Source organism: Schizosaccharomyces pombe (genome assembly GCF_000002945.2).
Source record: "Schizosaccharomyces pombe strain 972h- genome assembly, chromosome: I".
Taxonomy (NCBI): domain Eukaryota; kingdom Fungi; phylum Ascomycota; class Schizosaccharomycetes; order Schizosaccharomycetales; family Schizosaccharomycetaceae; genus Schizosaccharomyces; species Schizosaccharomyces pombe.
Genome location: NC_003424.3, coordinates 2,562,425 through 2,588,665, shown reverse-complemented (window position 1 = coordinate 2,588,665; position 26,241 = coordinate 2,562,425). Strand labels below are relative to the sequence as shown.

General features: G+C 37.2%; 11 protein-coding genes, 11 long non-coding RNA genes and 1 other non-coding gene across 23 annotated transcripts; 11 read left to right on the top strand and 12 right to left on the bottom strand.

Moving 5' to 3' along the window:
- The first annotated feature begins 3 nt into the window (after positions 1 to 3).
- On the top strand, positions 4 to 396 carry SPOM_SPNCRNA.3156. The gene has a single exon (NR_192523.1). It is a non-coding gene; the product is annotated as a non-coding RNA (long non-coding RNA).
- On the bottom strand, positions 46 to 958 carry rrp36 (rRNA processing protein Rrp36; the record flags this gene model as incomplete). Its single annotated transcript, NM_001430993.1, is given in 4 exon segments — positions 46 to 600; positions 600 to 641; positions 641 to 714; positions 769 to 958. Coding segments are annotated over 4 exon segments (840 nt in total). The 5' UTR covers positions 938 to 958.
- SPOM_SPNCRNA.3155 lies at positions 506 to 2,651 on the top strand. The gene has a single exon (NR_192522.1). It is a non-coding gene; the product is annotated as a non-coding RNA (long non-coding RNA).
- On the bottom strand, positions 1,192 to 3,493 carry ppk15 (serine/threonine protein kinase Ppk15). The gene is made up of 2 exons (NM_001019259.3): positions 2,723 to 3,493; positions 1,192 to 2,675 (listed from the first exon to the last, which is right to left on the bottom strand). Exons 1-2 carry the CDS (start codon positions 2,909 to 2,911, stop codon positions 1,260 to 1,262), a joined length of 1,605 nt encoding a protein of 534 aa, NP_593830.1. The 5' UTR covers positions 2,912 to 3,493; the 3' UTR covers positions 1,192 to 1,259.
- Positions 3,494 to 3,600: 107 nt separating this feature from the next.
- SPOM_SPNCRNA.840 lies at positions 3,601 to 5,135 on the top strand. The gene has a single exon (NR_151222.1). It is a non-coding gene; the product is annotated as a non-coding RNA (long non-coding RNA).
- tom6 (uncharacterized protein) lies at positions 4,433 to 4,819 on the bottom strand. The gene is made up of 2 exons (NM_001019258.3): positions 4,764 to 4,819; positions 4,433 to 4,725 (listed from the first exon to the last, which is right to left on the bottom strand). The coding sequence occupies exons 1-2, from the start codon at positions 4,801 to 4,803 to the stop codon at positions 4,619 to 4,621; spliced, it is 147 nt and encodes a 48-aa protein (NP_593829.2). The 5' UTR covers positions 4,804 to 4,819; the 3' UTR covers positions 4,433 to 4,618.
- Positions 5,136 to 5,647: 512 nt separating the features above from the next.
- Positions 5,648 to 6,221, bottom strand: SPOM_SPNCRNA.3154. Its single transcript, NR_192521.1, has one exon. It is a non-coding gene; the product is annotated as a non-coding RNA (long non-coding RNA).
- On the top strand, positions 5,677 to 8,566 carry tif303 (translation initiation factor eIF3c). The gene has a single exon (NM_001019257.3). The coding sequence runs from the start codon at positions 5,690 to 5,692 to the stop codon at positions 8,444 to 8,446; it is 2,757 nt and encodes a 918-aa protein (NP_593828.2). The 5' UTR covers positions 5,677 to 5,689; the 3' UTR covers positions 8,447 to 8,566.
- SPOM_SPNCRNA.3153 lies at positions 6,989 to 9,013 on the bottom strand. The gene has a single exon (NR_192520.1). It is a non-coding gene; the product is annotated as a non-coding RNA (long non-coding RNA).
- A 127-nt stretch (positions 9,014 to 9,140) lies between these two features.
- Positions 9,141 to 9,710, top strand: cdc3 (profilin). The gene is made up of 3 exons (NM_001019256.3): positions 9,141 to 9,200; positions 9,250 to 9,582; positions 9,639 to 9,710. The coding sequence occupies exons 1-3, from the start codon at positions 9,188 to 9,190 to the stop codon at positions 9,674 to 9,676; spliced, it is 384 nt and encodes a 127-aa protein (NP_593827.1). The 5' UTR covers positions 9,141 to 9,187; the 3' UTR covers positions 9,677 to 9,710.
- Positions 9,711 to 10,141: 431 nt separating this feature from the next.
- On the bottom strand, positions 10,142 to 10,240 carry SPOM_SPATRNAILE.02. Its single transcript has 2 exons — positions 10,203 to 10,240; positions 10,142 to 10,177 (listed from the first exon to the last, which is right to left on the bottom strand). It is a non-coding gene; the product is annotated as a tRNA-Ile (tRNA).
- A 430-nt stretch (positions 10,241 to 10,670) lies between these two features.
- Positions 10,671 to 12,323, bottom strand: SPOM_SPAC4A8.14 (ribose-phosphate pyrophosphokinase). Its single transcript, NM_001019255.3, has 2 exons — positions 11,089 to 12,323; positions 10,671 to 11,046 (listed from the first exon to the last, which is right to left on the bottom strand). The coding sequence occupies exons 1-2, from the start codon at positions 12,163 to 12,165 to the stop codon at positions 10,894 to 10,896; spliced, it is 1,230 nt and encodes a 409-aa protein (NP_593826.1). The 5' UTR covers positions 12,166 to 12,323; the 3' UTR covers positions 10,671 to 10,893.
- On the top strand, positions 11,967 to 12,195 carry SPOM_SPNCRNA.3152. The gene has a single exon (NR_192519.1). It is a non-coding gene; the product is annotated as a non-coding RNA (long non-coding RNA).
- Positions 12,324 to 12,716: 393 nt separating the features above from the next.
- Positions 12,717 to 13,920, top strand: pts1 (20S proteasome complex subunit beta 5). The gene has a single exon (NM_001019254.3). It carries the CDS (start codon positions 12,742 to 12,744, stop codon positions 13,558 to 13,560), a length of 819 nt encoding a protein of 272 aa, NP_593825.1. The 5' UTR covers positions 12,717 to 12,741; the 3' UTR covers positions 13,561 to 13,920.
- On the bottom strand, positions 12,941 to 14,754 carry SPOM_SPNCRNA.3151. Its single transcript, NR_192518.1, has one exon. It is a non-coding gene; the product is annotated as a non-coding RNA (long non-coding RNA).
- On the top strand, positions 14,125 to 15,506 carry sds22 (serine/threonine protein phosphatase PP1 regulatory subunit Sds22). The gene is made up of 2 exons (NM_001019253.3): positions 14,125 to 14,315; positions 14,371 to 15,506. Exons 1-2 carry the CDS (start codon positions 14,193 to 14,195, stop codon positions 15,244 to 15,246), a joined length of 999 nt encoding a protein of 332 aa, NP_593824.1. The 5' UTR covers positions 14,125 to 14,192; the 3' UTR covers positions 15,247 to 15,506.
- On the bottom strand, positions 14,868 to 15,078 carry SPOM_SPNCRNA.3150. The gene has a single exon (NR_192517.1). It is a non-coding gene; the product is annotated as a non-coding RNA (long non-coding RNA).
- A 541-nt stretch (positions 15,507 to 16,047) lies between the features above and the next one.
- Positions 16,048 to 21,800, top strand: fas2 (fatty acid synthase alpha subunit Fas2). Its single transcript, NM_001019252.3, has one exon. The coding sequence runs from the start codon at positions 16,098 to 16,100 to the stop codon at positions 21,624 to 21,626; it is 5,529 nt and encodes a 1,842-aa protein (NP_593823.1). The 5' UTR covers positions 16,048 to 16,097; the 3' UTR covers positions 21,627 to 21,800.
- Positions 16,649 to 16,893, bottom strand: SPOM_SPNCRNA.3149. Its single transcript, NR_192516.1, has one exon. It is a non-coding gene; the product is annotated as a non-coding RNA (long non-coding RNA).
- On the bottom strand, positions 19,956 to 20,242 carry SPOM_SPNCRNA.3148. The gene has a single exon (NR_192515.1). It is a non-coding gene; the product is annotated as a non-coding RNA (long non-coding RNA).
- rog1 (lipase) lies at positions 21,796 to 25,008 on the bottom strand. The gene is made up of 3 exons (NM_001356069.2): positions 24,580 to 25,008; positions 24,360 to 24,509; positions 21,796 to 24,195 (listed from the first exon to the last, which is right to left on the bottom strand). The coding sequence occupies exons 2-3, from the start codon at positions 24,385 to 24,387 to the stop codon at positions 21,866 to 21,868; spliced, it is 2,358 nt and encodes a 785-aa protein (NP_001342847.1). The 5' UTR covers positions 24,388 to 24,509; positions 24,580 to 25,008; the 3' UTR covers positions 21,796 to 21,865.
- On the top strand, positions 21,999 to 24,238 carry SPOM_SPNCRNA.839. The gene has a single exon (NR_151220.1). It is a non-coding gene; the product is annotated as a non-coding RNA (long non-coding RNA).
- cwf21 lies at positions 24,416 to 26,189 on the top strand. The gene is made up of 2 exons (NM_001019250.3): positions 24,416 to 24,705; positions 24,777 to 26,189. The coding sequence occupies exons 1-2, from the start codon at positions 24,703 to 24,705 to the stop codon at positions 25,653 to 25,655; spliced, it is 882 nt and encodes a 293-aa protein (NP_593820.1). The 5' UTR covers positions 24,416 to 24,702; the 3' UTR covers positions 25,656 to 26,189.
- The last annotated feature ends 52 nt before the right edge of the window (positions 26,190 to 26,241 follow it).

The following is a 26,241-nucleotide window of genomic DNA, read 5'->3' as shown; positions in this document are numbered from 1 at the left end:
TGATTAATAAAAATTTTCCCAAATCCAATAATGATACAATTTAGTTCACTTATTCTGTGAGTTCGCAGACGGTCTAGCTCTTGGAAGATGTTTTTTCTCTTTCTGAGCGCGTCTTCTTCTCTTTTTCTCAATGTATTTATCCAAAGCCTTTGTCCCTTCCATAGATTTATATTTATCCATCTGTATTAACTTCTTTTGTTCGTTCCTTTTCAAATAAAACGGTTTCTTCCCTTCTTTAACCCTTTCTTTTTCTTGAGCACGGAATTCATGCATGACACGTTCGGCCCTTTCCTCCTCGAGATGTCTCTCCATCTTAGAAAGTAAAGACTTTAAAGTTTGTCGAATACTCTCCGCCCGTTCTTGATCTTTGCAAATCTTCAATTCATCTCTTAATTGCTGGATTTCCGATACTCGGTATTCATTCAAAAAGCCGTAATTTTTTTTCACTTTATCTTTACTTAAGTTTCCCGATAAAGAGTCAAATCTGGGATCACGAGTAAATTTTTTTGGTTCAGATATTACTTCGCGAAAACGAGAAACTGGTTTTTTACTTGACAATTCTTGAGGGGCGTGTTTCTTTCTTTCGCCAAAAATTTTTTGTCAACTTTCTCAGTATGTTTCATATTTTTTCTGTCATTATCTTTGTTTTTTGCTGTTCTTTAAGCAGGTCCCTTTGAGCATTCAACAATGTATCAAACGGAATCTCAGCTAACTCTTCAAATTTGTGAGTAAATATTAATTAAGAAAATAAAAGAATTTTTAACATACGACTTTTAGCTGTTTTTGATTCGTTGTTTGAGTCTTCATCGTCTTCTGAATCTTCATTATTAAAGTTTTCAAATTCTTCTTCTGAGACCAATTCTTCGTCGCTATCTAGATCATCTTCGTAAACACCCGCATTAGCAAGAGTCCCATTTTCAAGTGAACTTGATTTCATTTTGGCGATTTGTGAATGTCTACTACATAAAAGTATAAAACCTCTCTACATAGAGTATTTACCGTAGCGCTAAATATAGCGTTAAATTTGTAAATGCTTTATACTATTTACTATTGAAAACTGCATATTGAAGCCTCGAAGGAACTTTGAAAATATTCGTAGTATGTATATATCATCAAAAGTTTGAATGCTTTATGAAAATTGAAAACGTTTTACGAAAGCTATTAGAAAATTGGTACAACATAAAAAAAAAATTTGGAATGGATCATGCCTATTAAATATTTTAAATAAATTTGAATGTTTCTATACGTAAAATATGACATTAGAAAAATTCATCTACATTTTCGTTCTCATTAGCGGGAGGATAATATTGAGGCAGCGGTCGAGTATGTACAAATTCTTCAGGTTCGTTGGAAACATAAGTGCTTGCACGCTGTAAGGAAGGAGGAACCACCGCTTGATTTCCAATAGTATGAGAACGGTTCCTCGTTCTTTGAGTTGTAAGCAGTGGTTTTTGTTTGTCAATGCAGTATTGACTGAAAGAGGCACCTGTGATAAAAGGATGATTTTTCGCCTGGTCAGGAGTCCATCTCTTCAAAGGATTTAACTCTAAAAACTGCTTTATGAAATCGATGAAACAAAGTCTCTCTTCATGTTCTTCAGGAGTAAGCTTAGGTGTGGTTTTTCGGCGAGGATAATTTAAAACAATAGCATCGAGTGTCTTTTCACCAAAATATTGTTTTCCAGGTTGCTCTGTTTTGTTGTTTTCGATAGAAAACTGTTCGATCGATTTAAGCTCATAAGTTTTTCTACCGTTTACAAAACCAGAATTGTAATATTTCTTCGAATTTTTACCCATTTCTAACATCCAAGTGGGAGGATTACCAAGCATGTCAACAATCCGACATAATTGATTATATTCGGAATTTCCAGGGAACAAGGGAAGACCTAAGAATAGTTCAGCTAAAATGCATCCCAAAGACCACATATCAATTCCACAGTTATAATGTAGTCCTAAAATTACTTCCGGACTGCGATAGAATCGCGATTGAATATAGGTATAAACTGTTTGGCGTTCGTGACAAGCACTACCAAAATCTATCACTTTCACAATCGGTGATGATAAATCCTGCAACAGGATATTTTCCGGCTTTAGATCACAATGTATGATTCGAGCTTGTTTGAGGAGAGATGTGCACGATAGAAGTTGCGTTGCGAAAGAACGAACAAGACTTAAATGTAAACCACGGAACTGATTTTGCTTGATAAGCTCATAAAGATTAATACTGAGTAACTCAAAAACGAGACACAAATGATTTTTATGCATAAATTGATCATATAAACGAATTAAATGGCGCTTGTCTTCTGGATCGTACTTATTGTTAAGGAGCTCTAGTATAGAAACCTCCATCACACATTGGTTATAAAATGCCGGCTTATTTTTGATAACTTTAATAGCTACAATTTGTTGGGTTTTAAGATCTTGGCATCTAGCAACTTGACCAAATGTGCCATGCCCCAGGGTGTCGAGAATCAAATATTTACGGCCTTCATCCGTTCCTAGCAAATCGTTAACATACAATACATAATCATGATTGACGTTATCAAAACCATGGTTGTGAACTCCTTCACTGGGTTTGGTGAGTGGTCTCCGAGGGTTTTGTTCGGAAGAAAACTGGAATTTTGGATTACAAATTGAATATGTATCAGCTAGTTTCACAGTCATTGCTTCTAAGGGCTATATGTTTAATTAGTAAAATGCAGAGCAAGTAAAAAATTTCGTACGCTAATATAGCTTCCATGGGGAGACACCCTTCTGTAATTGTATTTCTTGGTTGCCGGTTTGACAGGAGCAAACAAAGTTGTTCCAGAAGACGAGACATGACGAGCATGATTATTACGCTGCGAGTGATCATGAGTCCTCGCAGCAGGAGGATTGTTCGATAATGGAAGAATGGGCGAATCCGAATCCATATGAATAGAGACGCCTTTTTGTAAAGTATTGCAAAGAATATATCAGTATAGGCAGAATACGAGTGCCTTCATTCACACTCGAATCACTTTAAAGTAACGTAAAATAGTGATCTCTTGGAACGTGAGTCGATGCACAACAGTGCAAAAAGGAACCACAAGTTATACTATTTACAAAGTAGTAGTTGACAGATTAACCAAAGGAATCTAAAAAAGAAGTGCTTTAAAGGAAAAAAGTCAAAGAGTTTGAAATGAACGCACCAACCGGCTAATCAATTTAATGGAACAACTGACAAAGAGCTAGTTTCGCTTACGATAATCTCGATCTGGAACAAAGGGAAACACTTGTGGATATGAAGCTTAAAATATGAATTTGGAGGAATCTTCTAATTTTCTTGTTTATAGCGTGTAGCTACAAATACAAATATAATATTCGGCAGAAAATCGAAAATATTCACTAAAATAAGCCGATAAATATGCACAGTGCGAGTTGAACGAATAACTAATCAACTCCACCGTATAAATTACAAATTTATACGAAAAACAACACTGAGAGATTTCGCAATTTATTGAAAGATGAAGGATTTAACCAAAAAAAGCGGCTTGGTTAAAGGATAGAGAGGAATCTGAAGGAAAGGGATGACGACACACCGCTTTGTAGTGAGCCGCGTGTAACGGCGCTGACGATGACTGAAATAAAGTACAATTGCTTGCTATGCCTTAATCAGTTTTACTGATTTTCAATCTATTACGTAATAGAGTGTATCAATGAATTAAAAGGCCGTCATTAAAACTTTGGCTTGCAAAAAAATACAAGAAAAAGTTACTAGAAGAGGATCTTTTGATTCTTATATTATTAAATAGTTGGATCTTAGATCCCAATTAAATAATTAAATATTGTTTCAGGTTTCCGTGACATGACTTAAGAAGGCGATAATTTCGCTTACATTAAGGTTCCTGCTCTTACTCTCCACAACGAAATCAATTCGTATTTGAAAAGACGAATGAATTTGGTGCAAAACATCCGTCTATACCAATAACCGCGATAAATAAGAAACAACTTCCATTGAAAGGCTTATTCGAAACATCAAGCGCAATGTTTACCAATAGTACGCATCCTTAATTCAGAATAGTAGCAATTTTTCGAAAAAACGGATATTCTCCATACTTAGTATATTTGGATGTTGCACAACCATGTAACCGGTTGGATATTAAAAGGAGGAAAAACGTTTCTTGTTTGGCATCTATCTGTAAATGAAGGAGTCGTTGTTAAAACATTCTCCACGCCGACTACATTCGTACATAAAAATTTTCGCATAAACGACAAACGAAATGGTTCCTAGTCCAATGTTCACACAAAAATCTGTAGTGAATGGACGAATATTGGTTATTGACTTCAAACATCTAAGGAAACATAAATAGACGCAAGATATCAGAATCGAACTAGCTTATATGTAAAAATGTTCCTACCAACTAATGCTCCTACGTACTTCGCATGACACTAGATAACATAAATATTTCAAATTTTAGATCGCTAACAAAAATTACAAAGCACAATGATATTCATGAAAGATATATGTTGTTTAGCTTTGAACCTTTATTGAAACTGGGAGTTCATTTTATTTATGAAACAACCATACAACGTTATGAAGTAATATTTTTCTGAATCCAAAGCTGAAGACGTTTAGTCCGTGAAATTCAAACATCCATTTACAATTGTGGTACCAAAAAGTTTCCCAGTCTGGATTTCAAGATGGCTACAGAAACTGCAAATACGCCAAGACTCACGAAAATGGAAGAGTTTTCCTTATTGACGACTAAAAGATGTTAAATTAATAGTTTTACAGGGACATACCCTTTTTGAAAATATCTTTTTGAGCAGAAATGCGATCCATTTTTGACTAAGTGGTTGAAGGAACGTGGCTAAATACCGACTTGTAACGTAATTTAACATGACTGTGATCGCTGCCATAAACAGTGATCAGGTAAAATGTATGGCTTCAATAACCCTAATTGATAACCCTAAGAGCTAGCTGTATGGATTTTGTTTTGCAGTAGAGGAAACATTCTATACTGCAATAGTTTTTTAAGACAAAACGCTTTATATTTAGTTTACTTGGTCTTACGAAATAATCAAGAGTAGCGCTGCGGAAACAAATTTTTTCCTTTAAAATTTTCCATAATCATTATCTTTTTTAGTATTTTTTCATTTTTTTTTCGGGGGAGGGGTTAGAATAATTTAATTCATTTTCTTAACAAATGTACATCTCAAGAGCATCAATATTTAGACAATTAAAACTTTCAATAAATAAACGATTATTTTTTTCGGATTATTAATTGCTAAGCAGATAATTGCTTGCGACAAGGAAGCAAAGTGAGTATACACTTGGTTAGATGGAAAATATAATCACTTCCTCATAATTAAATTGTTCAGCGTATTTCATTCATCAAAAGTAATTCTATAAACAACCTGACGCTGATTATGTACAGTTTTTGTCCCGCAACTGCGTTAATGATTTCTGAGTGTATTTGTGATACGAAATTGCTTATAAAGAATCATGACATTCTATCAAGTCAAAATCGATAAACCCCATGCTTCTTAGTTTTCTAAACTTTCATTGCCGACAGTTTTGGATAAATTTATTAAATAACAAATTACGTTAATCCACTTTAACGGACACAAAATATTATTAACGATAACATACCTCTTTCAAAAAGGTGGAAGGGGGTCCTCACCCTTCCTTTGACTGCTGCACGAAAAAAAACTTGCCAACCACCAACATGTCGAGATTCTTCAAGGGAGGCTCTAGCGACAGCGATGCAGAATCCGTTGACTCCTCTGAAGAAAACCGTTTAACCTCTTCAAGGTTGAAGAAACAAGATGACTCTTCATCTGAAGAAGAATCAAGTGAAGAGGAAAGCGCATCCAGTTCGGAGTCCGAATCATCTGAAGAAGAGTCTGAAAGCGAAGAGTCAGAAGTAGAGGTTCCCAAGAAAAAGGCCGTGGCTGCTTCCGAAGACTCTGAATCTGACTCTGAAAGCTCAGAAGAGGAAGAAGAGACTGAATCCGAAGAGGATAGCGAAGTTTCTGATGAATCTGAGTCCGAGTCTGAGTCCGAGTCTGAGTCTGAGGAGGAATCTGAATCTGAAGAGGAATCTGATGAATCTGAACGTTCTGGCCCTTCTAGTTTCTTAAAGAAACCCGAAAAAGAAGAGGCCAAACCCGCTGGTCTTAAGTTTCTCCGTGGTGAAAGCAGCGAGGAAAGTAGTGATGAGGAAGAGGGTCGTCGTGTTGTTAAAAGTGCTAAAGATAAACGCTATGAAGAGTTTATTAGCTGCATGGAAACTATTAAAAACGCTATGAGTTCAAACAACTGGATTGTTGTTTCTAATGAATTTGATCATTTGAACAAAGTATCTCAAAAATGCAAAGAGGCCGGCAGAAATCCTCCTCCGTACATCGAATTCTTGTCTGCTCTTGATCAAAAACTCGAGTCCGCTGATAAGGCCTTTATCAAAAGTTTGGATGCTGCTAACGGCCGTGCGTTCAACGCTTTAAAACAGCGTGTTCGTAAAAACAACCGTCAGTTTCAAAGTGATATTGATAGATACCGTAAGGATCCTGAAGGTTTCATGAAGCCAGCAGAATTAAACGAAATTCCCAAGCCTGCCGGTAAGGCTGGGCAAGATGAAGTTATTGTTGATGGTGTAGCTACTCGTGGTATAGTTGCACCTACTGAGGGCTTAGGAAAACCAGAAGAAATTACACCTGCAGATATTTTCAAGTATCTCAGAGCTATTTTCGAAGCTCGCGGTAAGAAAAGCACTGACCGTTCTGAACAAATTCGTTTACTAGAAAAACTCTCGACTATAGCCGTAACTGATTATCAACGTCTTCGCGTTAAAGTTGCCCTATTGGCGGTTAGATTCGATATAAACACTGGCTCTGGACAATACATGCCTATTGATCAATGGAATGCCGCTCTTACTGAGTTACACAGTATTCTTGACATCTTTGATGCAAACCCCAAAATTGTTATTGTTGAACAGGTAGAAGATGAAAATGAAGAAGAGGAGGAAGCGATAGCTGCGGCGGAAAATAATAATGGAGTCATACAAGTTCAAGGTAGTGTAGTCTCTTTCTTAGAACGATTGGATGATGAATTTACTCGTTCTCTTCAAATGATTGATCCTCATACTCCTGAATATATTGACCGTCTGAAGGATGAAACGTCACTTTATACCCTTCTTGTCAGAAGCCAAGGTTACCTTGAGCGAATTGGGGTGGTTGAAAATACTGCTCGATTGATCATGCGCCGTCTTGATCGCGTCTATTACAAGCCTGAACAAGTAATTCGCGCTAATGAGGAGGTTGCTTGGCGTTCTTTCCCTCCTACTTTTGATCTTACAATTACTCCTCGTGCCACGACTACGACTCCTGATATTTTAATCCATTCCCTATGTGTCTATCTTTATAATAATGGTGTCAGTTTACTTCGTACCCGTGCTATGCTGTGTCATATTTATCATGAAGCATTGCAAAATCGTTTTTACAAGGCTCGTGATATGTTACTTATGTCGCATTTACAAGATAGCGTGCATGCTGCCGACATTGCTACTCAAATTTTACACAATCGCACTATGGTTCAAATTGGTTTGTGTGCTTTCCGCAACGGTATGGTTCAAGAAACACAGTATGCTCTTCAAGACATCTCTACTACTGGTCGTGTAAAGGAACTCCTTGGACAAGGCATACAAGCACCAAAGTTTGGACAATTTACACCTGATCAGGATCGTTTGGATAAGCAGTTGGTTTTACCTTTCCATATGCACATAAATCTAGAACTGCTTGAATGTGTTTACTTGACTTGTTCTATGTTGATGGAGATTCCCGCAATGGCAGCTGCTAGCTCTACTGCTTCAGATTCTAGAAAGCGTGTAATCAGCCGACCCTTCCGTCGTATGCTTGAATACATTGATCGTCAGCTTTTCGTTGGTCCTCCTGAAAATACCCGCGAGTATATAATGCAAGCTTCGAAAGCATTGGCAGATGGTGAATGGCGTCGTTGTGAAGAATTTATTCATGCTATTAAGATTTGGAGCTTAATGCCTGATGCTGACAAAATTAAGCAAATGCTTAGTGAGAAGATTCGGGAAGAGGGACTACGTACATACTTATTAGCATATGCTGCTTTTTACGATTCTGTTTCTCTTGAATTTTTGGCTACGACATTTGATCTTCCTGTTCAGCGTGTTACTGTTATTGTTTCTCGGTTATTATCTAAACGTGAGATCCATGCTGCTCTTGATCAAGTTCACGGTGCCATCATTTTTGAACGTGTTGAGATTAACAAGCTGGAAAGCTTGACTGTTTCTCTTAGCGAGAAAACTGCACAATTGAATGAGGCAAATGAAAAGCTATATGAGCAGAAGACCCAACACACTAATCCTCAGGAGAACAGACGTCGTGATAAGGGTGGCTCGGTTAAAAGACGCAATGAACGCACCGAAAATCGGAATCGTTCAGACATGAATTAAAGTTGTTGTGCATCGGTGAAAAATAGGGCGATCTAATTTCAATAAAATGAATGACTATTTGTCTTTGAAGAAAGTATTTAACTATCAGGTGGTTTCCATAGATCAATAGACATCTGAGTTACTTCATAGTGGTTTTGTTACAAACGTTAATCGGAAATAATGTAGTTTACCGTTTGGTAATTATCTTCAATTGTAAAGATACTTTGCTTCGAAAGTCTGAATCTGTTGACCATTATACACGTTTACAGTAAGCTATTTCTGCAAGCTTTGTTCTTCAGTTTCATATGGTCGCCTTTTTTCCATCGACTGAAAACAGACATGATGTGTGTAATCGAATTTTTGGTCGCTAGTACGAGCTCAATCTATCGGTGTATGGTTTGAAGTTGTTTTCTTTAAAAAATCTATTACTGAACGAAGTATCTCTAATTGTGTTGTTGAACCTCTAAACAAGAGTTCTGAAATTCTATTGAATACTTCTGAAGTCGTATTAAGCATAACAATCCTTACACAATACATTCACACGATCTTGAATGGTAAACCTCTAACGAAGTCAACTGCGATAAGTTTCATATTATTTCTAAAAATGAGGGAAACTTTATAAGAATTTTTTTATCAATGTTAGAACGTCTTAGAGCACCTTAAATTGGTCATAGGTTTCAAACGCATGTAGAACGGGTAGCTGCTACTTTCCGTCACCCTACTACTACAAGTTTTCCTATCTCTAAACCCAGATTTGCAAAAATGTCTTGGCAAGGTTTGTATATCCTCTAGATATTATTACGAATAATATCTAACTTATTTAGCTTACGTTGATACTTCTTTGCTCGGTACTGGAAAAATCGATCGCGCTGCTATCGTCTCTCGTGCTGGTGACAGTGTTTGGGCTGCTTCTGCTGGATTCAATCTTTCTCCTCAGGAAATCCAAGGCCTTGCCGCTGGTTTCCAAGATCCACCTAGTATGTTTGGCACTGGTATCATTTTAGCCGGTCAAAAATACATCACTATTCGAGCTGAAGGACGTTCTATCTATGGTAAATTACAGAAAGAGGGCATTATTTGTGTAGCTACTAAGCTTTGCATTTTGGTTTCTCACTACCCTGAAACAACCCTTCCAGGAGAAGCCGCCAAGATTACTGGTAAGTTTTTCTCAGTTTACTATTCTTAATTAGCACAATTATTAACAACGCAATAGAGGCTTTAGCTGATTATCTTGTTGGTGTTGGGTATTAGATTTTGACATGACAATCAATATTACTGCTATTTCATTTAAATTATCAGATAAAAGTAGTTTTGGATCCTTTCTCATTTTTGAACAGGTTTCTGTTAGTAGGATGTATATCGTTTGTAGAAGATTGCCATGTGTAAATAACAAATGTTAAACTTTTTACTTTCCGTTTGCGAAATAATATTGCGTACAAATTAAAAGCAGTGCAAACATTTTAACTACTAACTTGAGCCAAATTACATTATATGTAAATAAACACAACAATATTTAGATATTTATCTTTTCGCAAAAAAGAGGGTTTGAATAGGAAGAAGTCAGTTCATTAAGTGGAGGGTAACGTGATAGATTTATCTACATAAGCAATTGCAAAAAATCAAGTACTACATATACTTATAAAAATTATTTTACAATGATCCATACACTAGACAAGCCAACAATCTTGACTGTGTAAAAATTCTTTGCAAAAAAAGTGCTCCCGGCGAGGATCGAACTCGCGATTTCCACGTAACACACCTCCTAAGGGGAGTATCATATAAGCATGAGGCCTTAACCAGCTTGGCCACGGGAGCTGTTGCTTGATTTGTAGCAAACTATATAGTATATATAGTGTGTTTCGCAAAGTTGAAAATATGACAAAAAAATAAAAACAAGTTGTAAACAAATGTATTGTTAAGAAGTTAAACGACATTTTCTTTTAATCTTTTGAGATTCTTTTTTTTTTTTTTTTTTTTTAATAAAACTTTGGTTTTTGATAGTTCATTTGAAGAAACTCAGCTTTTCTGAATTTAACAAATTATGTTTGCAATTTACTTACATTATTAAGTGTTTTGGTATATTAAAATGCCAATGAAAGAGTTGAACTGGCCTAATAAATTTTAAAGTAACTTCTAAATTGCTACCAATTTTTAATTATTATTTTTTTTAATATTTTTATGCATTAATAAAACGTGAAAACCCTCGAATTTAAAGAAGTCCCACAATACGGGCAACTATATTTGTTACAAAATAGTGCTACTTCTTAAATTAGGTAAATAATTAGCGTACAGATTTTTCTATTCATTGGTAGACATTCTTCACACCAAGGTAAGAAACAGTGATATTAAACAAAACGTTACTTTTTGATATCCTATAACTTTGACTCAAAACCAAGTCTTCTAGAGCAGCATATTGTAGTTAAAATAACTAATTAAATTAACATGATAAATAAAGTAGTACGAAAATTTTAGAACGCTTTCTTAAACAAGAAGCTAATACTTTCACCGTTATGGGTACGGCGAATAGCCTCTGCAAGTACCCCACTAATATCAATAACAGTAAGTTTGTCACATTCCAGGACTGCTTGTGGTTTGATAGGATACGTATTGGTGACAACAATCTATTGTTACGTTAGTCAGCTTTCCGTGATATTTGACATTACCTGTTCAATGTATTCACAAGATTGCAAATCTTTTAAACATTTATTTTGAAAAATTCCATGGGTACCAATCACTATAACTCTTTTAGCTCCACATCGCTTAACCAAATGTTCGGAAGCGACAATGAAAGCTGTTGGATTTTCAATTGTATCGTCAATTAATAAGGCGGTTTTACCGTTCACATCGCCGACAAGGGTGATCATACGTTCAGCATAAATGGACGCAGACATAATGTTTTCCTCTTCATCATCATCACTGGGACATCCTCCCTGAGAATACAAATTAACTTCTTGAGCATAATCTTCTGAACAAACACTAGCTGGGGTAGTTATAATTTCTTCGTCATCGATAATATGTCCCAAAAGGTACTTAGCAGTATGGATACGAGGACGATCCAAATATACAGAACAATTAGTAACATGTGTTTCAGTTGCTTCTGTTTCATCCATAATGGAATCTTCAAAATTTTGGGAAAAATGAGAACTTCGTTGTCTATCAGTGTTAATCAATGCAAAGTCCAAATTCAAAGTATCCGCCAAACTGGTAACTCTTTTGGCACCACCAGGATTCTTCGAAACTACTACCGCTTCTTCCCAATCATCGACGTTTCTACGAATCCATTCAGCTATGTTAGGCTCTGCATATAGATTGTCGACTGGGCGAGTGAAGAATCCCTGCATTTGAGAAGCATGCAAATCAAGAGTAATTATATGATCAACACCAGCAACGGTTAATAAATTGGCTACCATTCTAGCTGTAATGGCATCTCGATACTTCCGCATTTTAGATTGTTTGGAATAAGGAAAGTAAGGCATGACAGCTGTGATTCTTTTAGCAGATCCACCTTTACAAGCGCTTATAATAATAAGGAGCTCCATTAAGCTGTCATTTACAGTGGAACTTCCACTTTGCAAAATGAAAACGTCCTTATCTCGCACTGACTCACGAATTTCAACGCTTGTCTCGCCATTTGCAAACCTTTTTAGAGATACATCACAAGGTGTAATTCCAAGTCGGTTAGAAATGAGATGTAAAAGTTCAGGATGAGAACCGCCTCCAATGATTGTAGCACTCTTCATATTCCCTATAATATATTTCCTCAACTTACGGTTCCCGAATTTCAAAATCTACAAAATTACTCAAGTGAGCTTCAAAAAACTATATATGTGCTAGAACTACGAGAAGTAATTATATTATCGTTTTCCCGTTAAACAGATGCGTCTAGGTATAGGTAATTGAGTAAAAAGAAGAGTGTAACTTTCTGTTGTTTTTTATTTGCCAGTTTTAAGCATCGGTATACTTATTTAACGTAACTGTAAAATGGCACGCTAAAACGATAGTTTCTTTGTTTTCCCAACATGCTAGATAGGTCACATGGACTCATAAATTGGCATTCCTAAAATGTTAGATAAATATACAAAATCAGCTGAAATATTACTATTAAGTCTAGAAAACAAAAATAATTTAAATTTGACAAAAACTTATTTTTAAAAATGTTTGACATTTTTCGCTTCTTTTGCGTTTAGTCATAACAGTAGTCGCGGTAGTGTTCCAAATATTATAATAGCGATTTCTAAGAGAGTCGCTATATTGAGTGTTTGCCGTAAGCTGACTGAGCGACGAACGTGCTAAGAGCGTAATACTATTCTTTAATCATGAATTCTATCGTATCTAAGTATACACAAAGTACTAACAATGATGACCCAAAAAAAATAATAGAAGAAGAAGGATTTACAAATCGATTTGATGTCGTACCAGTGCCTCAATCTTCTCTTTATTTACGAAACTTAACAGATGAAACGAAAAACAAGCATTGTCTTATTAAAATGAATCATGGTACTACTACTTTAGCTTTTCGTTACCAACATGGTATCGTTGTTTGTGTAGATTCGAGAGCATCTGCCGGTCCTCTTATTGCTTCACAAACCGTTAAAAAAGTTATAGAGATAAACCCATATCTTTTAGGTACTCTTGCTGGTGGTGCAGCTGACTGTCAGTTTTGGGAGACAGTTCTAGGAATGGAATGTCGTTTACATCAACTTAGAAATAAGGAGTTAATCTCTGTTTCTGCTGCTAGCAAAATTCTTTCAAACATTACTTATTCATACAAGGGTTATGGACTTAGCATGGGTACTATGCTTGCTGGAACAGGAAAAGGTGGTACTGCACTTTACTACATCGACAGTGATGGCACCCGATTGAAAGGTGATTTGTTTTCCGTTGGTTCAGGTTCTACATTTGCGTACGGTGTTTTGGACTCTGGATATCGCTGGGACTTATCTAAACAAGAAGCTCTTTATTTAGCTCAGCGCTCTATTGTTGCTGCCACTCACAGAGATGCATACTCTGGTGGCTCAGTAAATCTTTATCACATTGATGAAAATGGTTGGGTCTTCCATGGAAACTTTGATGTTGATAGTCTTATATGGGAAGCAAAAGATAACGAAAACTCCTTTGCTCATATCCCTCGCTAAACTCATGCTTGCTAGTAGTCATGTGTCATCGGTGTATTAAATGAGACGTTGTTATTTGCTATTCCCTTCTAGGTCAACTGTCATTTATTCATTTATTTTATACCCTTATATTTGAATGTCGAAGTCAATTCCGTAAACTATACATCGTTTGTAACTTCTTTCAGAGAATGTACAATTTCACATTGCCATATATTTGATTGACTAGCTTAACATGACTTGAAATGAACCTTGTTTTCAAATCTGTTTTTATCAGTATTCGAGGAGGGGGTTATATTACCGTGTAAGTTATCGTTCATTAATAAATCTATACACACCATATGATAATTGTTCCATTAATGTGATGAGTACTAACGATTGTTAAACAATTAAGCTGCAATTGGGATTGTTTAGCATTTAGTCAACTTAATGATTTTCGCTGAATAAGATTATTTTATGTTGCGGTATGCTATGAGTTTCACTATAGTGAGTTTTTTAACGATTCGATAAAAACTATACAGATTTGTAAAAAGCTATAGCAAGAGTATCGTTGCTTCCTAAAGCGTCGTTATGTTGTCACGGTACTCTACTTGAAAGCATATAGTACTTTCGTTTGTAACACGTTTGCCCTTTTTATTATATCGCCTTTTTTTACAATGAGTAACGTTTCCAGTGAAGATGGAATTGCTCCTGAGACACAGCTTATCATTGATGACCCTGATGTCCAGCAAATCGATGCAGATGAAGATCTGCTTGATGATGTGCCGGACGACGTCGATGTAAATGATATCTTTAAATCATTAAATTGAAATATAGCTAACCAACTTAATATAGTGCGTAGAGCTTATTCAGTCTCGTATACAAAGCATGGCATCTCTTGGACTTGAAAGATTTAAAAATTTACAGAGTTTATGTCTTCGCCAAAATCAAATCAAGAAAATTGAATCAGTTCCAGAAACATTGACTGAATTGGATTTGTATGACAACTTAATTGTCAGAATTGAAAACTTGGATAATGTCAAAAATCTCACTTACTTGGATCTGTCTTTCAACAATATTAAAACGATTCGAAACATTAACCATTTAAAGGGCTTAGAAAACCTCTTCTTTGTCCAAAACAGAATTAGGAGAATTGAAAATTTAGAAGGTTTAGACAGGTTAACGAACCTTGAATTGGGGGGGAACAAAATAAGAGTAATTGAGAATTTGGATACTTTAGTTAATTTAGAAAAACTCTGGGTTGGCAAAAACAAAATAACCAAATTCGAGAATTTTGAAAAATTACAGAAACTTTCTCTTTTATCAATTCAATCAAATCGAATAACTCAATTTGAAAACTTGGCCTGCTTATCCCATTGTCTTCGAGAATTATATGTATCGCATAATGGTCTAACTAGTTTCTCTGGTATTGAGGTCCTCGAAAACCTTGAAATTTTGGATGTTTCCAACAACATGATTAAGCACCTTTCATACTTAGCGGGACTAAAAAATCTAGTAGAATTATGGGCTAGCAATAACGAACTGTCTTCTTTTCAAGAAATTGAAGACGAGCTTTCTGGTCTTAAAAAACTTGAAACCGTTTATTTTGAGGGAAATCCTTTGCAGAAAACCAATCCTGCTGTTTACCGTAACAAAGTTAGATTATGTCTTCCACAGTTACGCCAAATAGATGCAACTATTATCCCCAAAACTTCGAAGCAATTCCCCTAATCGTTATATGGATTGACTATAAAATCTCTTAATTTAAAACATTTCAATATGGTTTCCCTCCGTTAATGCTATACAACCAAAGTATTGAAAGAAAGTATACGACTAAAGATTTATTAGATACATCTTACAATTGAACAGTTCTCTACGATTGAGAGTACACTTTAGTAGTAAAATGCTTTTTTCGTTGTCATCTATCTATTAGATAGTATGTTAGTTGATCACGTTTACACTCATACTTGAAAAGTTATGTAATTTGCTGGAAAAGAATTGCGTATAAAATCGGTGGCAGGTAGATATAAGTTGGCAAATAGTTTTATATGGTTTTTCTTAGTTTTACGTATACTGGTAAATTCTATATTTATAGTTATCTCACATAGTCGAAATACGTGTTTAGTTTAAAAGCTCTCGCAGATCGCGATAAAAATAATACTCTTATTATTAAATAGACTATTGGTAAACAGTGTACTTTGTTTCGACTAATGATAAAACTGAGCACCTAACGCTCAATTCCAACAAGGTAAGATGCTTCTTGTTTATTGCTAAATTTACTAAATTGAAAAAGAGATGATCTTATATTTAACAAAATCTCTCTCTAAAATCTTTCTATAACTGATAATTACTCAAAAGTATTTTACAAGCTTACTATACTGTGTAGTAGAGAGTGATAAAATGTTAATTATGCCACAAGCAGTTGCTAATTCGCTATATTTGATAACGATGCGTTAAATATTCGTTACATGCTTCAAAGCTGATAGGTTTAACCTGAGTGTTCCCACGCGATAGTAAAGGATCAAGTTAACTAGAACCAACAACTAAAGCAGGTGTTGGAGTTTTGTTAAACCATTTGAATAATGAGACCAGAAGTTGAGCAGGAGCTTGCTCATACTTTATTATTGGAGTTGCTTGCATACCAGTTTGCATCTCCTGTCCGTTGGATTGAGACGCAAGATGTAATTCTTTCTCCTCCAGTATCGGCTGAACGTATCGTCGAAATTGGACCTAGTCCTACCTTAGCTGGTATGGCTAAGCGTACCTTGAAATTGAAATATGAGAACATGGATGCCGCTTTAAGTATTAATCGTGAAGTTCTTTGCTACTCTAAAGATGCTCGTGAAATCTATTACAACTTTGAGGACGAGGTTGCTGATGAACCTGCCGAAGCCCCAGCTTCAACCAGCTCCACTCCAAAGGTTGAAACTGCTGCTGCTGCCGCTCCCGCTGCCACGCCAGCCCCTGCCCCAGCACAAACATCAGCCCCAGCTGCTGCTTTACCTGACGAGCCTCCCAAAGCTCTTGAGGTACTTCATACTCTTGTTGCCCAAAAGTTGAAGAAAAGCATCGAGGAAGTCTCCCCTCAAAAATCTATCAAAGATTTGGTTGGCGGTAAGTCCACTTTGCAAAACGAAATTCTTGGTGATTTACAGAAGGAGTTCGGTGCCACTCCCGAGAAGCCAGAGGAGGTTCCATTGGATGAGCTTGGAGCTATCATGCAGTCAAGCTTTAACGGATCTCTTGGTAAACAATCGTCTTCTCTTATCTCACGAATGATTTCCTCAAAAATGCCTGGTGGTTTCAATAATTCTGCTGTTCGTGGTTATTTAGGAAACCGTTATGGTTTGGGTCCTGGTCGTTTGGAGTCTGTGCTTTTGTTAGCGCTTACCATGGAACCTGCATCACGTTTGGGCTCGGAAGCTGATGCTAAAGCTTGGCTTGATAGTGTAGCTCAAAAATATGCTGCTCGTAATGGTGTTACATTATCTTCTCCTACTGCTGAAGGCGGTTCTTCGTCCGGTTCTGCAGCTGTTATCGATGAAGAAACCTTTAAGAAACTCACCAAGAATAATACCATGCTTGTTACTCAGCAATTAGAACTATTTGCTCGATACCTCAATAAAGACCTTCGTGCTGGCCAAAAGGCTCAAGTTGCTGAAAAGGTTATTTCCGATACCTTACGCGCTCAATTAGATTTATGGAACGAAGAACATGGTGAATTTTATGCATCAGGAATTGCTCCTATTTTTTCGCCTTTAAAAGCTCGCGTTTACGACTCCGACTGGAATTGGGCTCGTCAAGATGCTCTTAAGATGTTTTTTGACATTATCTTTGGTCGTCTTAAGCATGTTGATACTGAAATAGTCGCTCGTTGTATTTCTGTTATGAATAGATCCAACCCTACTTTACTTGAATTTATGCAATATCATATTGATCATTGTCCCGCCGAAAAGGGTGAAACATATCAACTTGCTAAAACCTTGGGCCAACAGCTAATTGATAATTGCAAATCCGTGATAGATGCTCCTCCAGTTTTCAAAAATGTGAATCATCCAACTGCTCCTTCTACGACGATTGACGAACGTGGTAATTTGAATTATGAAGAAATCCCTAGACCAGGTGTTCGCAAATTAACTCATTACGTTACTGAGATGGCCAAAGGTGGTAAATTACCAACGGAGTCCAAAAACAAAGCTAAGGTACAAAACGATTTGGCTCGAATTTATCGCATTATTAAGTCTCAAAACAAAATGTCTCGTTCGTCTAAGTTGCAGATTAAACAGTTGTACGGTCAGGTTTTACATGCCCTTTCCCTTCCATTGCCTTCTTCCAACGATGAACAAACGCCTGTTAAAGAAACCATTCCTTTCCTTCATATTAGGAAGAAGTCCGTTGATGGTAATTGGGAATTCAACAAGTCATTGACTGGCACTTATTTAGATGTTTTAGAATCGGGTGCTAAGAATGGTATAACATACCAAGACAAATATGCTCTAGTGACTGGTGCAGGTGCAGGCTCCATTGGTGCTCAGATTGTTGAAGGTCTCCTTGCTGGTGGTGCTAAAGTTGTAGTTACTACATCCCGGTTTTCGCGCAAGGTTACTGAATTTTATCAATCCCTTTACACCCGCCATGGAAGCCGTGGTTCATGTCTGATCGTGGTTCCATTTAACCAAGGATCTAAGACAGACGTAGAAGCTCTTATTGATTATATTTATGACGAAAAGAAGGGTCTTGGATGGAACTTGGACTACATTGTTCCTTTCGCTGCCATTCCAGAAAATGGTCGTGAAATTGATGGCATTGATTCTCGTTCCGAGTTTGCTCACCGTATTATGTTGACAAACATTTTGAGACTGCTTGGCGCCGTCAAAAGTCAAAAGGCCTCTCGTGGTATGGATACCCGACCCGCTCAAGTTATTTTGCCTCTTTCTCCCAATCACGGTACCTTTGGAAACGATGGTTTATACTCGGAATCTAAGTTAGGTTTAGAAACTTTGTTTAACCGTTGGTACTCCGAGTCATGGGCTAATTACCTAACCATTTGTGGGGCTGTCATTGGTTGGACTCGTGGTACAGGCTTAATGGCACCTAATAATATTGTTTCTCAGGGAATCGAAAAATATGGTGTTCGTACTTTTTCGCAGAGTGAGATGGCTTTTAACATTTTGGGTTTGATGTCCCAGAAAGTCGTCGACTTGTGTCAATCTGAACCAATTTATGCCAACCTTAACGGTGGTCTTGAGCTTTTACCTGATCTCAAGGACCTTTCCACTCGTTTGCGTACCGAATTGTTAGAAACTGCCGAAATCCGCCGCGCTGTTGCCGCAGAGACTGCCTTTGATCATAGCATTACCAACGGACCTGACTCTGAAGCAGTTTTCCAGAAAACTGCCATTCAGCCTAGGGCCAATCTTAAATTTAATTTCCCCAAATTGAAACCTTATGAAGCCCTTTCTCATTTATCTGATCTTCGTGGAATGGTTGATTTAGAAAAAGTTCCTGTTGTTACTGGTTTTTCCGAAGTAGGTCCATGGGGTAACTCTCGTACTAGATGGGATATGGAGTGTTATGGTGAGTTTTCACTAGAAGGATGTGTCGAAATTGCTTGGATTATGGGATTAATTAAAAACTTCAATGGCAAGGGCAAAGACGGCAAGCCCTATTCAGGTTGGGTTGATACAAAGACCGGTGAACCTGTGGACGACAAAGACGTTAAAGCTAAGTATGAGAAGTATATACTGGAGCATTGCGGTATCCGTATTATTGAAGCTGAACTCTTCCATGGATATAATCCTGAAAAGAAAGAGCTTTTGCAAGAAGTTGTTATTGATCATGACTTAGAGCCTTTTGAAGCATCCAAAGAGGCTGCTCATGAGTTCAAGCTTCGTCATGGTGATCAAGTTGAAATTTTTGAAATTCCTGATTCTACCGAATGGTCCGTACGCTTCAAGCGCGGTACAAGTATGCTAATTCCTAAGGCTTTGCGCTTTGATCGATTTGTTGCTGGCCAGATTCCACTTGGTTGGGATCCCAAACGTTATGGCATTCCTGACGATATTATTTCTCAAGTTGACCCTACAACTTTGTACGTTTTAGTGTCTACTGTAGAAGCTCTGGTTGCATCAGGTATTACAGATCCTTATGAATGCTATAAGTATATTCACGTATCTGAACTTGGTAATACAGTTGGTTCTGGTATTGGTGGTATGTCTGCTCTTCGTGGAATGTACAAGGACCGCTGGACTGATAAACCTGTTCAAAAAGATATTTTACAAGAATCATTCATTAACACTGCCAATGCTTGGATTAACATGCTTTTGCTCTCTGCCTCTGGTCCTATTAAGACTCCTGTTGGTGCTTGCGCTACCGCTGTCGAATCTGTTGATGCAGCTGTCGACTTGATCACTTCTGGTAAGGCCAGGATATGTATTAGCGGTGGTTATGACGACTTTTCAGAAGAAGGTTCATACGAGTTTGCGAACATGGGTGCTACATCAAATGCTGCTAAGGAAACAGAAAGGGGACGTACTCCTCAAGAAATGTCTCGTCCTGCTACTTCTACTCGTGATGGATTTATGGAGTCTCAAGGTGCTGGTGTACAGATTATCATGCAAGCAAAGCTTGCTATTGAGATGGGTGTCCCTATACATGGTATTGTTGGTTATGTTTCCACAGCTATGGATAAACAAGGTCGTTCGGTTCCTGCCCCTGGGCAAGGTATTTTGACTGGTGCTCGTGAAATCGCGACTAAGACACCCCTTCCCATAGTTGACCTTAAATTCCGTTCTCGTCAACTCCAACGCCGCCGTTCTCAAATTGGTGAATGGGCCGAACGCGAGTATCTTTATTTAGAAGAAGAACTTGATGCGATGAAGGTTCAAAATCCTGACTTGGATTTAGAGGCTTACCGTATAGAGCGTATCAACGTTATTAAGGAGGAGGTTGTTCGACAAGAAAAGGAGGCGCTCAATACTTTTGGAAATGAATTTTGGAAACGTGATCCTACTATTGCTCCTATCCGTGGTGCATTAGCTGTTTGGGGTCTTACTATTGACGATTTGGGCGTTGCATCATTCCATGGTACCTCTACCAAAGCCAATGAGAAGAATGAATGCGATGTCATTGACAGTCAGTTAACACATCTCGGACGCTCTAAGGGTAACGCTGTGTACGGTGTTTTCCAGAAATATCTCACTGGACATAGCAAGGGTGGTGCTGGAGCTTGGATGCTCAACGGAGCTCTCCAAATTCTTCGCTCTGGGTTTGTTCCGGGTAATCGTAACGCCGATAACATTGATGAGTATCTAGCACGATTCGACCGGGTTATGTTCCCTAGTGAAGGTATACAAACTGATGGCATAAAGGCAGCATCTGTTACTGCATTTGGTTTTGGACAAGTTGGTGGACAAGTTATAGTTATCCATCCTGATTACATTTACGGTGTGATTGATGAGGCTACTTATAATGCTTACAAAGCTAAAACTGCTGCTCGTTATAAGGCATCTTATCGTTACACCCACGATGCGCTGGTTTACAACAATTTGGTCCGCGCCAAGGATTCTCCTCCTTACACCAAAGAACAAGAGAAAGCCGTTTATCTCAATCCTTTGGCACGCGCTTCGAAGAGCAAAGCTGGCACTTGGACTTTCCCTGCCACACTGCCTGCTGAATCCGACATTTCTAAAACCAACGAAACTACACGTACTCTACAAAGCCTAACAACCTCATTGACCAACTCCAATGAAAATGTTGGCGTGGATGTTGAACTTGTATCAGCGATTAGCATTGATAATGAGACCTTTATAGAAAGGAATTTTACTGATACCGAGCGAAAGTACTGTTTTGCAGCTCCTAATCCCCAAGCTAGCTTTGCCGGACGTTGGTCAGCCAAAGAGGCTGTCTTTAAGTCTTTGGGTATTTCCGGTAAAGGCGCTGCAGCTCCATTGAAGGATATCGAAATTATTTCTTCAGAGTCTGGTGCTCCTGAAGTAGTTTTGCACGGAGAGGCTGCGAAGGCTGCAACGACCGCCGGTGTGAAGAGTGTTTCCGTCAGTATTTCCCACGATGATAATCAAAGTGTCAGTGTTGCTTTGGCTCACAAGTAATTTACGTTATATTGTCTTTCAACATTGGTATGCGGATTTTCGCATTCCCTTCAATCGTTTGATTTAATACACTATCTTTAATCTTTTTGTTTACCTCAAATGCTTTGAAATGGTTATCGATTTTTGTAGTCGTTATATACGCAGTTAGAAATAAATTACTTTTAACCTTATAAATTATTATGCTCTAAAAAAATGCAGTATCATTAAATTTAAACGAATGTCTTAACACGTATGAGTATTTAAACTGATATTGAGTTATCTTCATAAATTTCTGAAAGCCAGGCAGCGGTTGTTGTTTCATCGAAAGAAATGGGGTTCATATATGCTGTTGAAGTGTTTTGCTCGAACAAAATTTCAGTTAGATGCTTAATCACTGTCCAACCGTAAGCATTCGGAAACCGCCTACGAACAATCATGGTATTGTGCGCATCACCATCGAGTCTAACAGCAACCTTTCTCCACGCAAGCCTATGCCAGTTTTTGGCAATAGTAATTTCGTTAGACAAAAAACCATTATTCATGTTGTTTAGCTCAGTAATTCCATCAAAAGTAGAAAAAGAGGCAGCTGGATCATGGACATTATCAGATACAACAACTTTATGCAGATGATATTTAAAAAAGTAAGAATCTGTCGGAACAGCTGGGATAAACAAATTTGTAAAAGTGTTGACAACTCGTTGTGCAACTCCTGAAAACGTGGAAGTTGGATCTAATTTAGGGGCTGAGCAAAAAAATTGGTTTGAAGAATTTGAGACATCTAATTCATCTGAGCCAAGACAATTGGGTTCAGTAGGCTTCCTAGCATTTTCATCCTCATTTTTTACTAATGGAATTTCAGTATCTGTAGTTTTGGATGCCGAATAACTGAACAATCCTACAAAGGATTTAAGAGCTTTAGAAAATGAAGATCCAGATTCTTCTGAAGAAGCATGGATTTTCTTTGCATTATCTCCGACACTTTGAACTGTTTGCTCATTTTCTTTTAGTGTTGGTGAAATGCCATTTTCCATATGCGTAGGCATAACCTTATCTGAACCCTCAGCTTCCTCTACCTTACCCAAAGAACTAACTTCCATTGCGCTAGTTCCAAAAGGGACGATATAGTCATTGGTAGTATTTGCAAATAATATTCTTTTTTCAAAAAACGAAACAGCTTGAAAGAAAGGCGTGGAAGGATCAGACATCAAAACAAGGAAAGGTCTTGATTCAATGGAGTGATTCAGTGGAGTTAAAGATAAGTCTTGTCCTGTCTTACCAATGATACCATAGGACAAAGCCTTACCAATATAAGAAGGATGTTCACCAGCAACACCGAGCCAAGGAGTTGCCAAAGTTACAAAAAACACAGGGTGAATAGCCTGAAAAAAGGCACCGTGCGTTTTTGCATGTACATAACCAACAGCATATGTTTGAACCAATCCACCAAGTGAGTGGGCGACAACTGATATATGGGAATATCGAGGAAAAGATGCACTTCCCCAGCCCGTAATATCCAACAGCCATTCACCAAGTCGTTTACCCAGCCAGCGAACCCCTTTCTCAGTCTGACAGTAGTTACCGGTAAATCCTCGAACAACTACTAGTTCCTTAACAGATTTTGATGATTCTATTAGTTTTTCTTTTAAATACTCCATATCAGCACCAACATTAGAATGCATTCCATGAGTTAGCACCACCAAATGTGAATTCTTTGAATGAAATGAAGAATACGGAAGACGCCATAAATTTTCCGGAGTTTGATGTTCAACGTGTAGAGCAGGGAATGCATGAAGAGTATCGATATCAGCAGCTGACATGGCTCGAATGGAATGTTGAGATTGCGATATAGCAAGCTCAAAGTTAATAGATCTATCTTTAAAAATCGCCTGACTTGCAATTTCAATGTAAATAGGCTGCTGATTGGAAAAACATGAATAAGGTACACAGACCCAAAAACTAGTAGAGGGCTGTACCTGAGGATCAAAGTTTAATAAAGAATTTTTTTCATCAAAAAATTGGTCATTCCAAACGCTAACGCATAATGTAAATGGACCTTGAAGATAGGCTGCCTGGCGGAAACGTGCTTCTCTATTCCTGACACGAATCCAAAGTACCGAGTTAGTCGAATTTATGAAGGGAGCTGTAGAGTCGCTTCCTGCCAAGGGATTTTTTACTTCACGAAGATTAATAGAAGAGAATGAAGTACCTACAGAAGGAGAAGAAGAGGTATGAGAGACACCTCTTGTTTGTTCAGGTATGTTGATTGCATTGGTATTATCTGTAAACGCACCAACTTTATGATAATCTTTTGAAGAAGATGAAAAATCGCTGGAAAGAAGAGGTGAGGATTCTGAATTTGCATGCTTCGGATTCGTGCTACTATTATTCTCTGAGATTTGCTTGCTGATATTCTCCCCACTAGAGATTGTCATCCCACCTGAACCTGCTCTATCCTCGATGCTACCACTCTCTTTCTTAGTCACTGAATTGAGGTTCACAGTGGGGGGCACAGTTGTAGAAGACGTTGCCGAATGCAAATTGCCCCCACTCTGCACAAAAATTCGAAATCGATGTATTTGACCTAAACCAACTGTACCATGCCAATGTTAGAACAAGTATTAAATATTTATATGCCATCCCAAAATTTTTGCATCGAAACAAGCATAACAAATCGAAACTTTAAATAACGAGCTGATAATATCAACTTGCAAATACAATTTAAAGGAGTGGTAAATTTTGTTTAAAGTAACTTACCGTCATCTCGTTGTACATATACATTCATAATGTCAGAAGTCAAGCGATGACAACTCAAAAACTAGTAAATCTGAAAATTAGCTATTCGTGAAAGGTGAGAGATATCAATTATTTTTCAATACCGGTCAACGAATAGGGATAAAATTTTATCTGTTTCAATTAGTAAATCGCTAGTTGCTCATATCACGTAAAAAGTAACGCGAATTTATCAGTGTCCTACCGGTAAAATTTGTTCGCTCGATTCCTTTGTTAGACTAGCTGTTCGACGAACCTATATAAACTCAGTTTTTCTAATTTTTGAGCAAAAGCAAAAATCGAACGACTTCACGGGAAATAAAGCAAGATGGTAAGAGATGCATAAAAAGCTTTCTTTAATGAAGAAGACACCAAAATTGAGTCCTTTGCTAACAATTAAAGTCGTATAATGGAATTGGATTACCCACTCCAAGAGGATCAGGAACAAATGGATACGTAATGCGGAATCTGTCTCACGTAAAAAAATATGACAAAAATACAAATCTACAGTCAAATCGAAATGCAAAAGCTCTGGAAAAACGGGTTCAAGATCCTTCAATAAGCGAGCATGAATGCCGTCGACAAATTGAGTCGAAGTTGTTGTTGTACAGAGAGCAGTTGTTGGAGGAGGTCAGTTCCCAACACAGCACTGATGCAGCGGCATCTGATTCCAATACAAATTTTGGGACTGAAAACCCGAAGCCACCTAAAGCAATTATAAAAGATGAGCAATCACAATCGAAAACTAAATCTTTAGATGAAGCTGATGTAGAAATTTTAGTACAAAAATATCGAGAACAGTTACTTAAAGAATTGCAATTACAAAAATCTACTGAAAAAGGAAAAAATTTTGAATCCATTCTTCAACCTCAGAAAAGAAAAGAAACAAGAGGATTTCACTCGAAAAATGACGATGATGGGCGATTAGAAGAAAGAGACGATTTGAGATCATCAGTTGACGATGATTATTATGATTACCCGCGTTATTCCGAGAGGAAATCATTAAATTCAAAAAGGCATGTGGACAATTACAATGAAAATAGAAGAAGACATTACGATTCGTATTCCTCCTACGATGAATTAGAAAGACGACGGAGTAGTAATGAAAGTTACTCAAGGCGTTCTGAATTACCCAGAAGAGATTATAATAGACACGATGAACGGGAAAGGTATTCTTATCATAGAAGGAGAGAAAGAAGCAATTCACCCTCCTATACGAAGAATGAGTCAATTCCTGTTGTGGACAGGGATTCCTCTCCTGAGGGTGGCGAAATTGTATGAGGCCCAAAGAGTTAGGCCAGTTAAAACAATAATATAATAGGCAATTCATGCAAGCATGTATTGTTTATTAATATTGGATAATTATTCGGGTCATCAACAATCGTTGGATTAATATGAATATTTGGTTAGCAATACACGTTAGTCAAATCCCATGAAGCACACGACTGTTCAATGATATAAAAAATATTATTCTTCAAAGAAAAAATACTATCGACTTTATATTAAGGCTGTTAAGTTGCACGATTTAAACATCATTTGATATTTTTCTTTTTCACGGAGGGATAATGAAGCAATTTTAAATTTACAATTACGCTTTTACATTTGTATTTTAAATTCATTAATTAAGCATAAAAGAATCTTTTTAATAAAGATTTTCGAGATTATTCACGCGATTTTAGTCAAAGTAGCTCTTGGCGGCTTTGTTTTCCTGCATACTGTAAATCTCAGAGCTTTTATACCAATAATGTTTATTATATATATTTTACAAAATGAACTTGCTTTAAAGCAATATTAATTATATAATAAAACCAATTTATAAAAAAAATTATAATATAAGTTTAATTATAAATAATACAATTTTTATTTT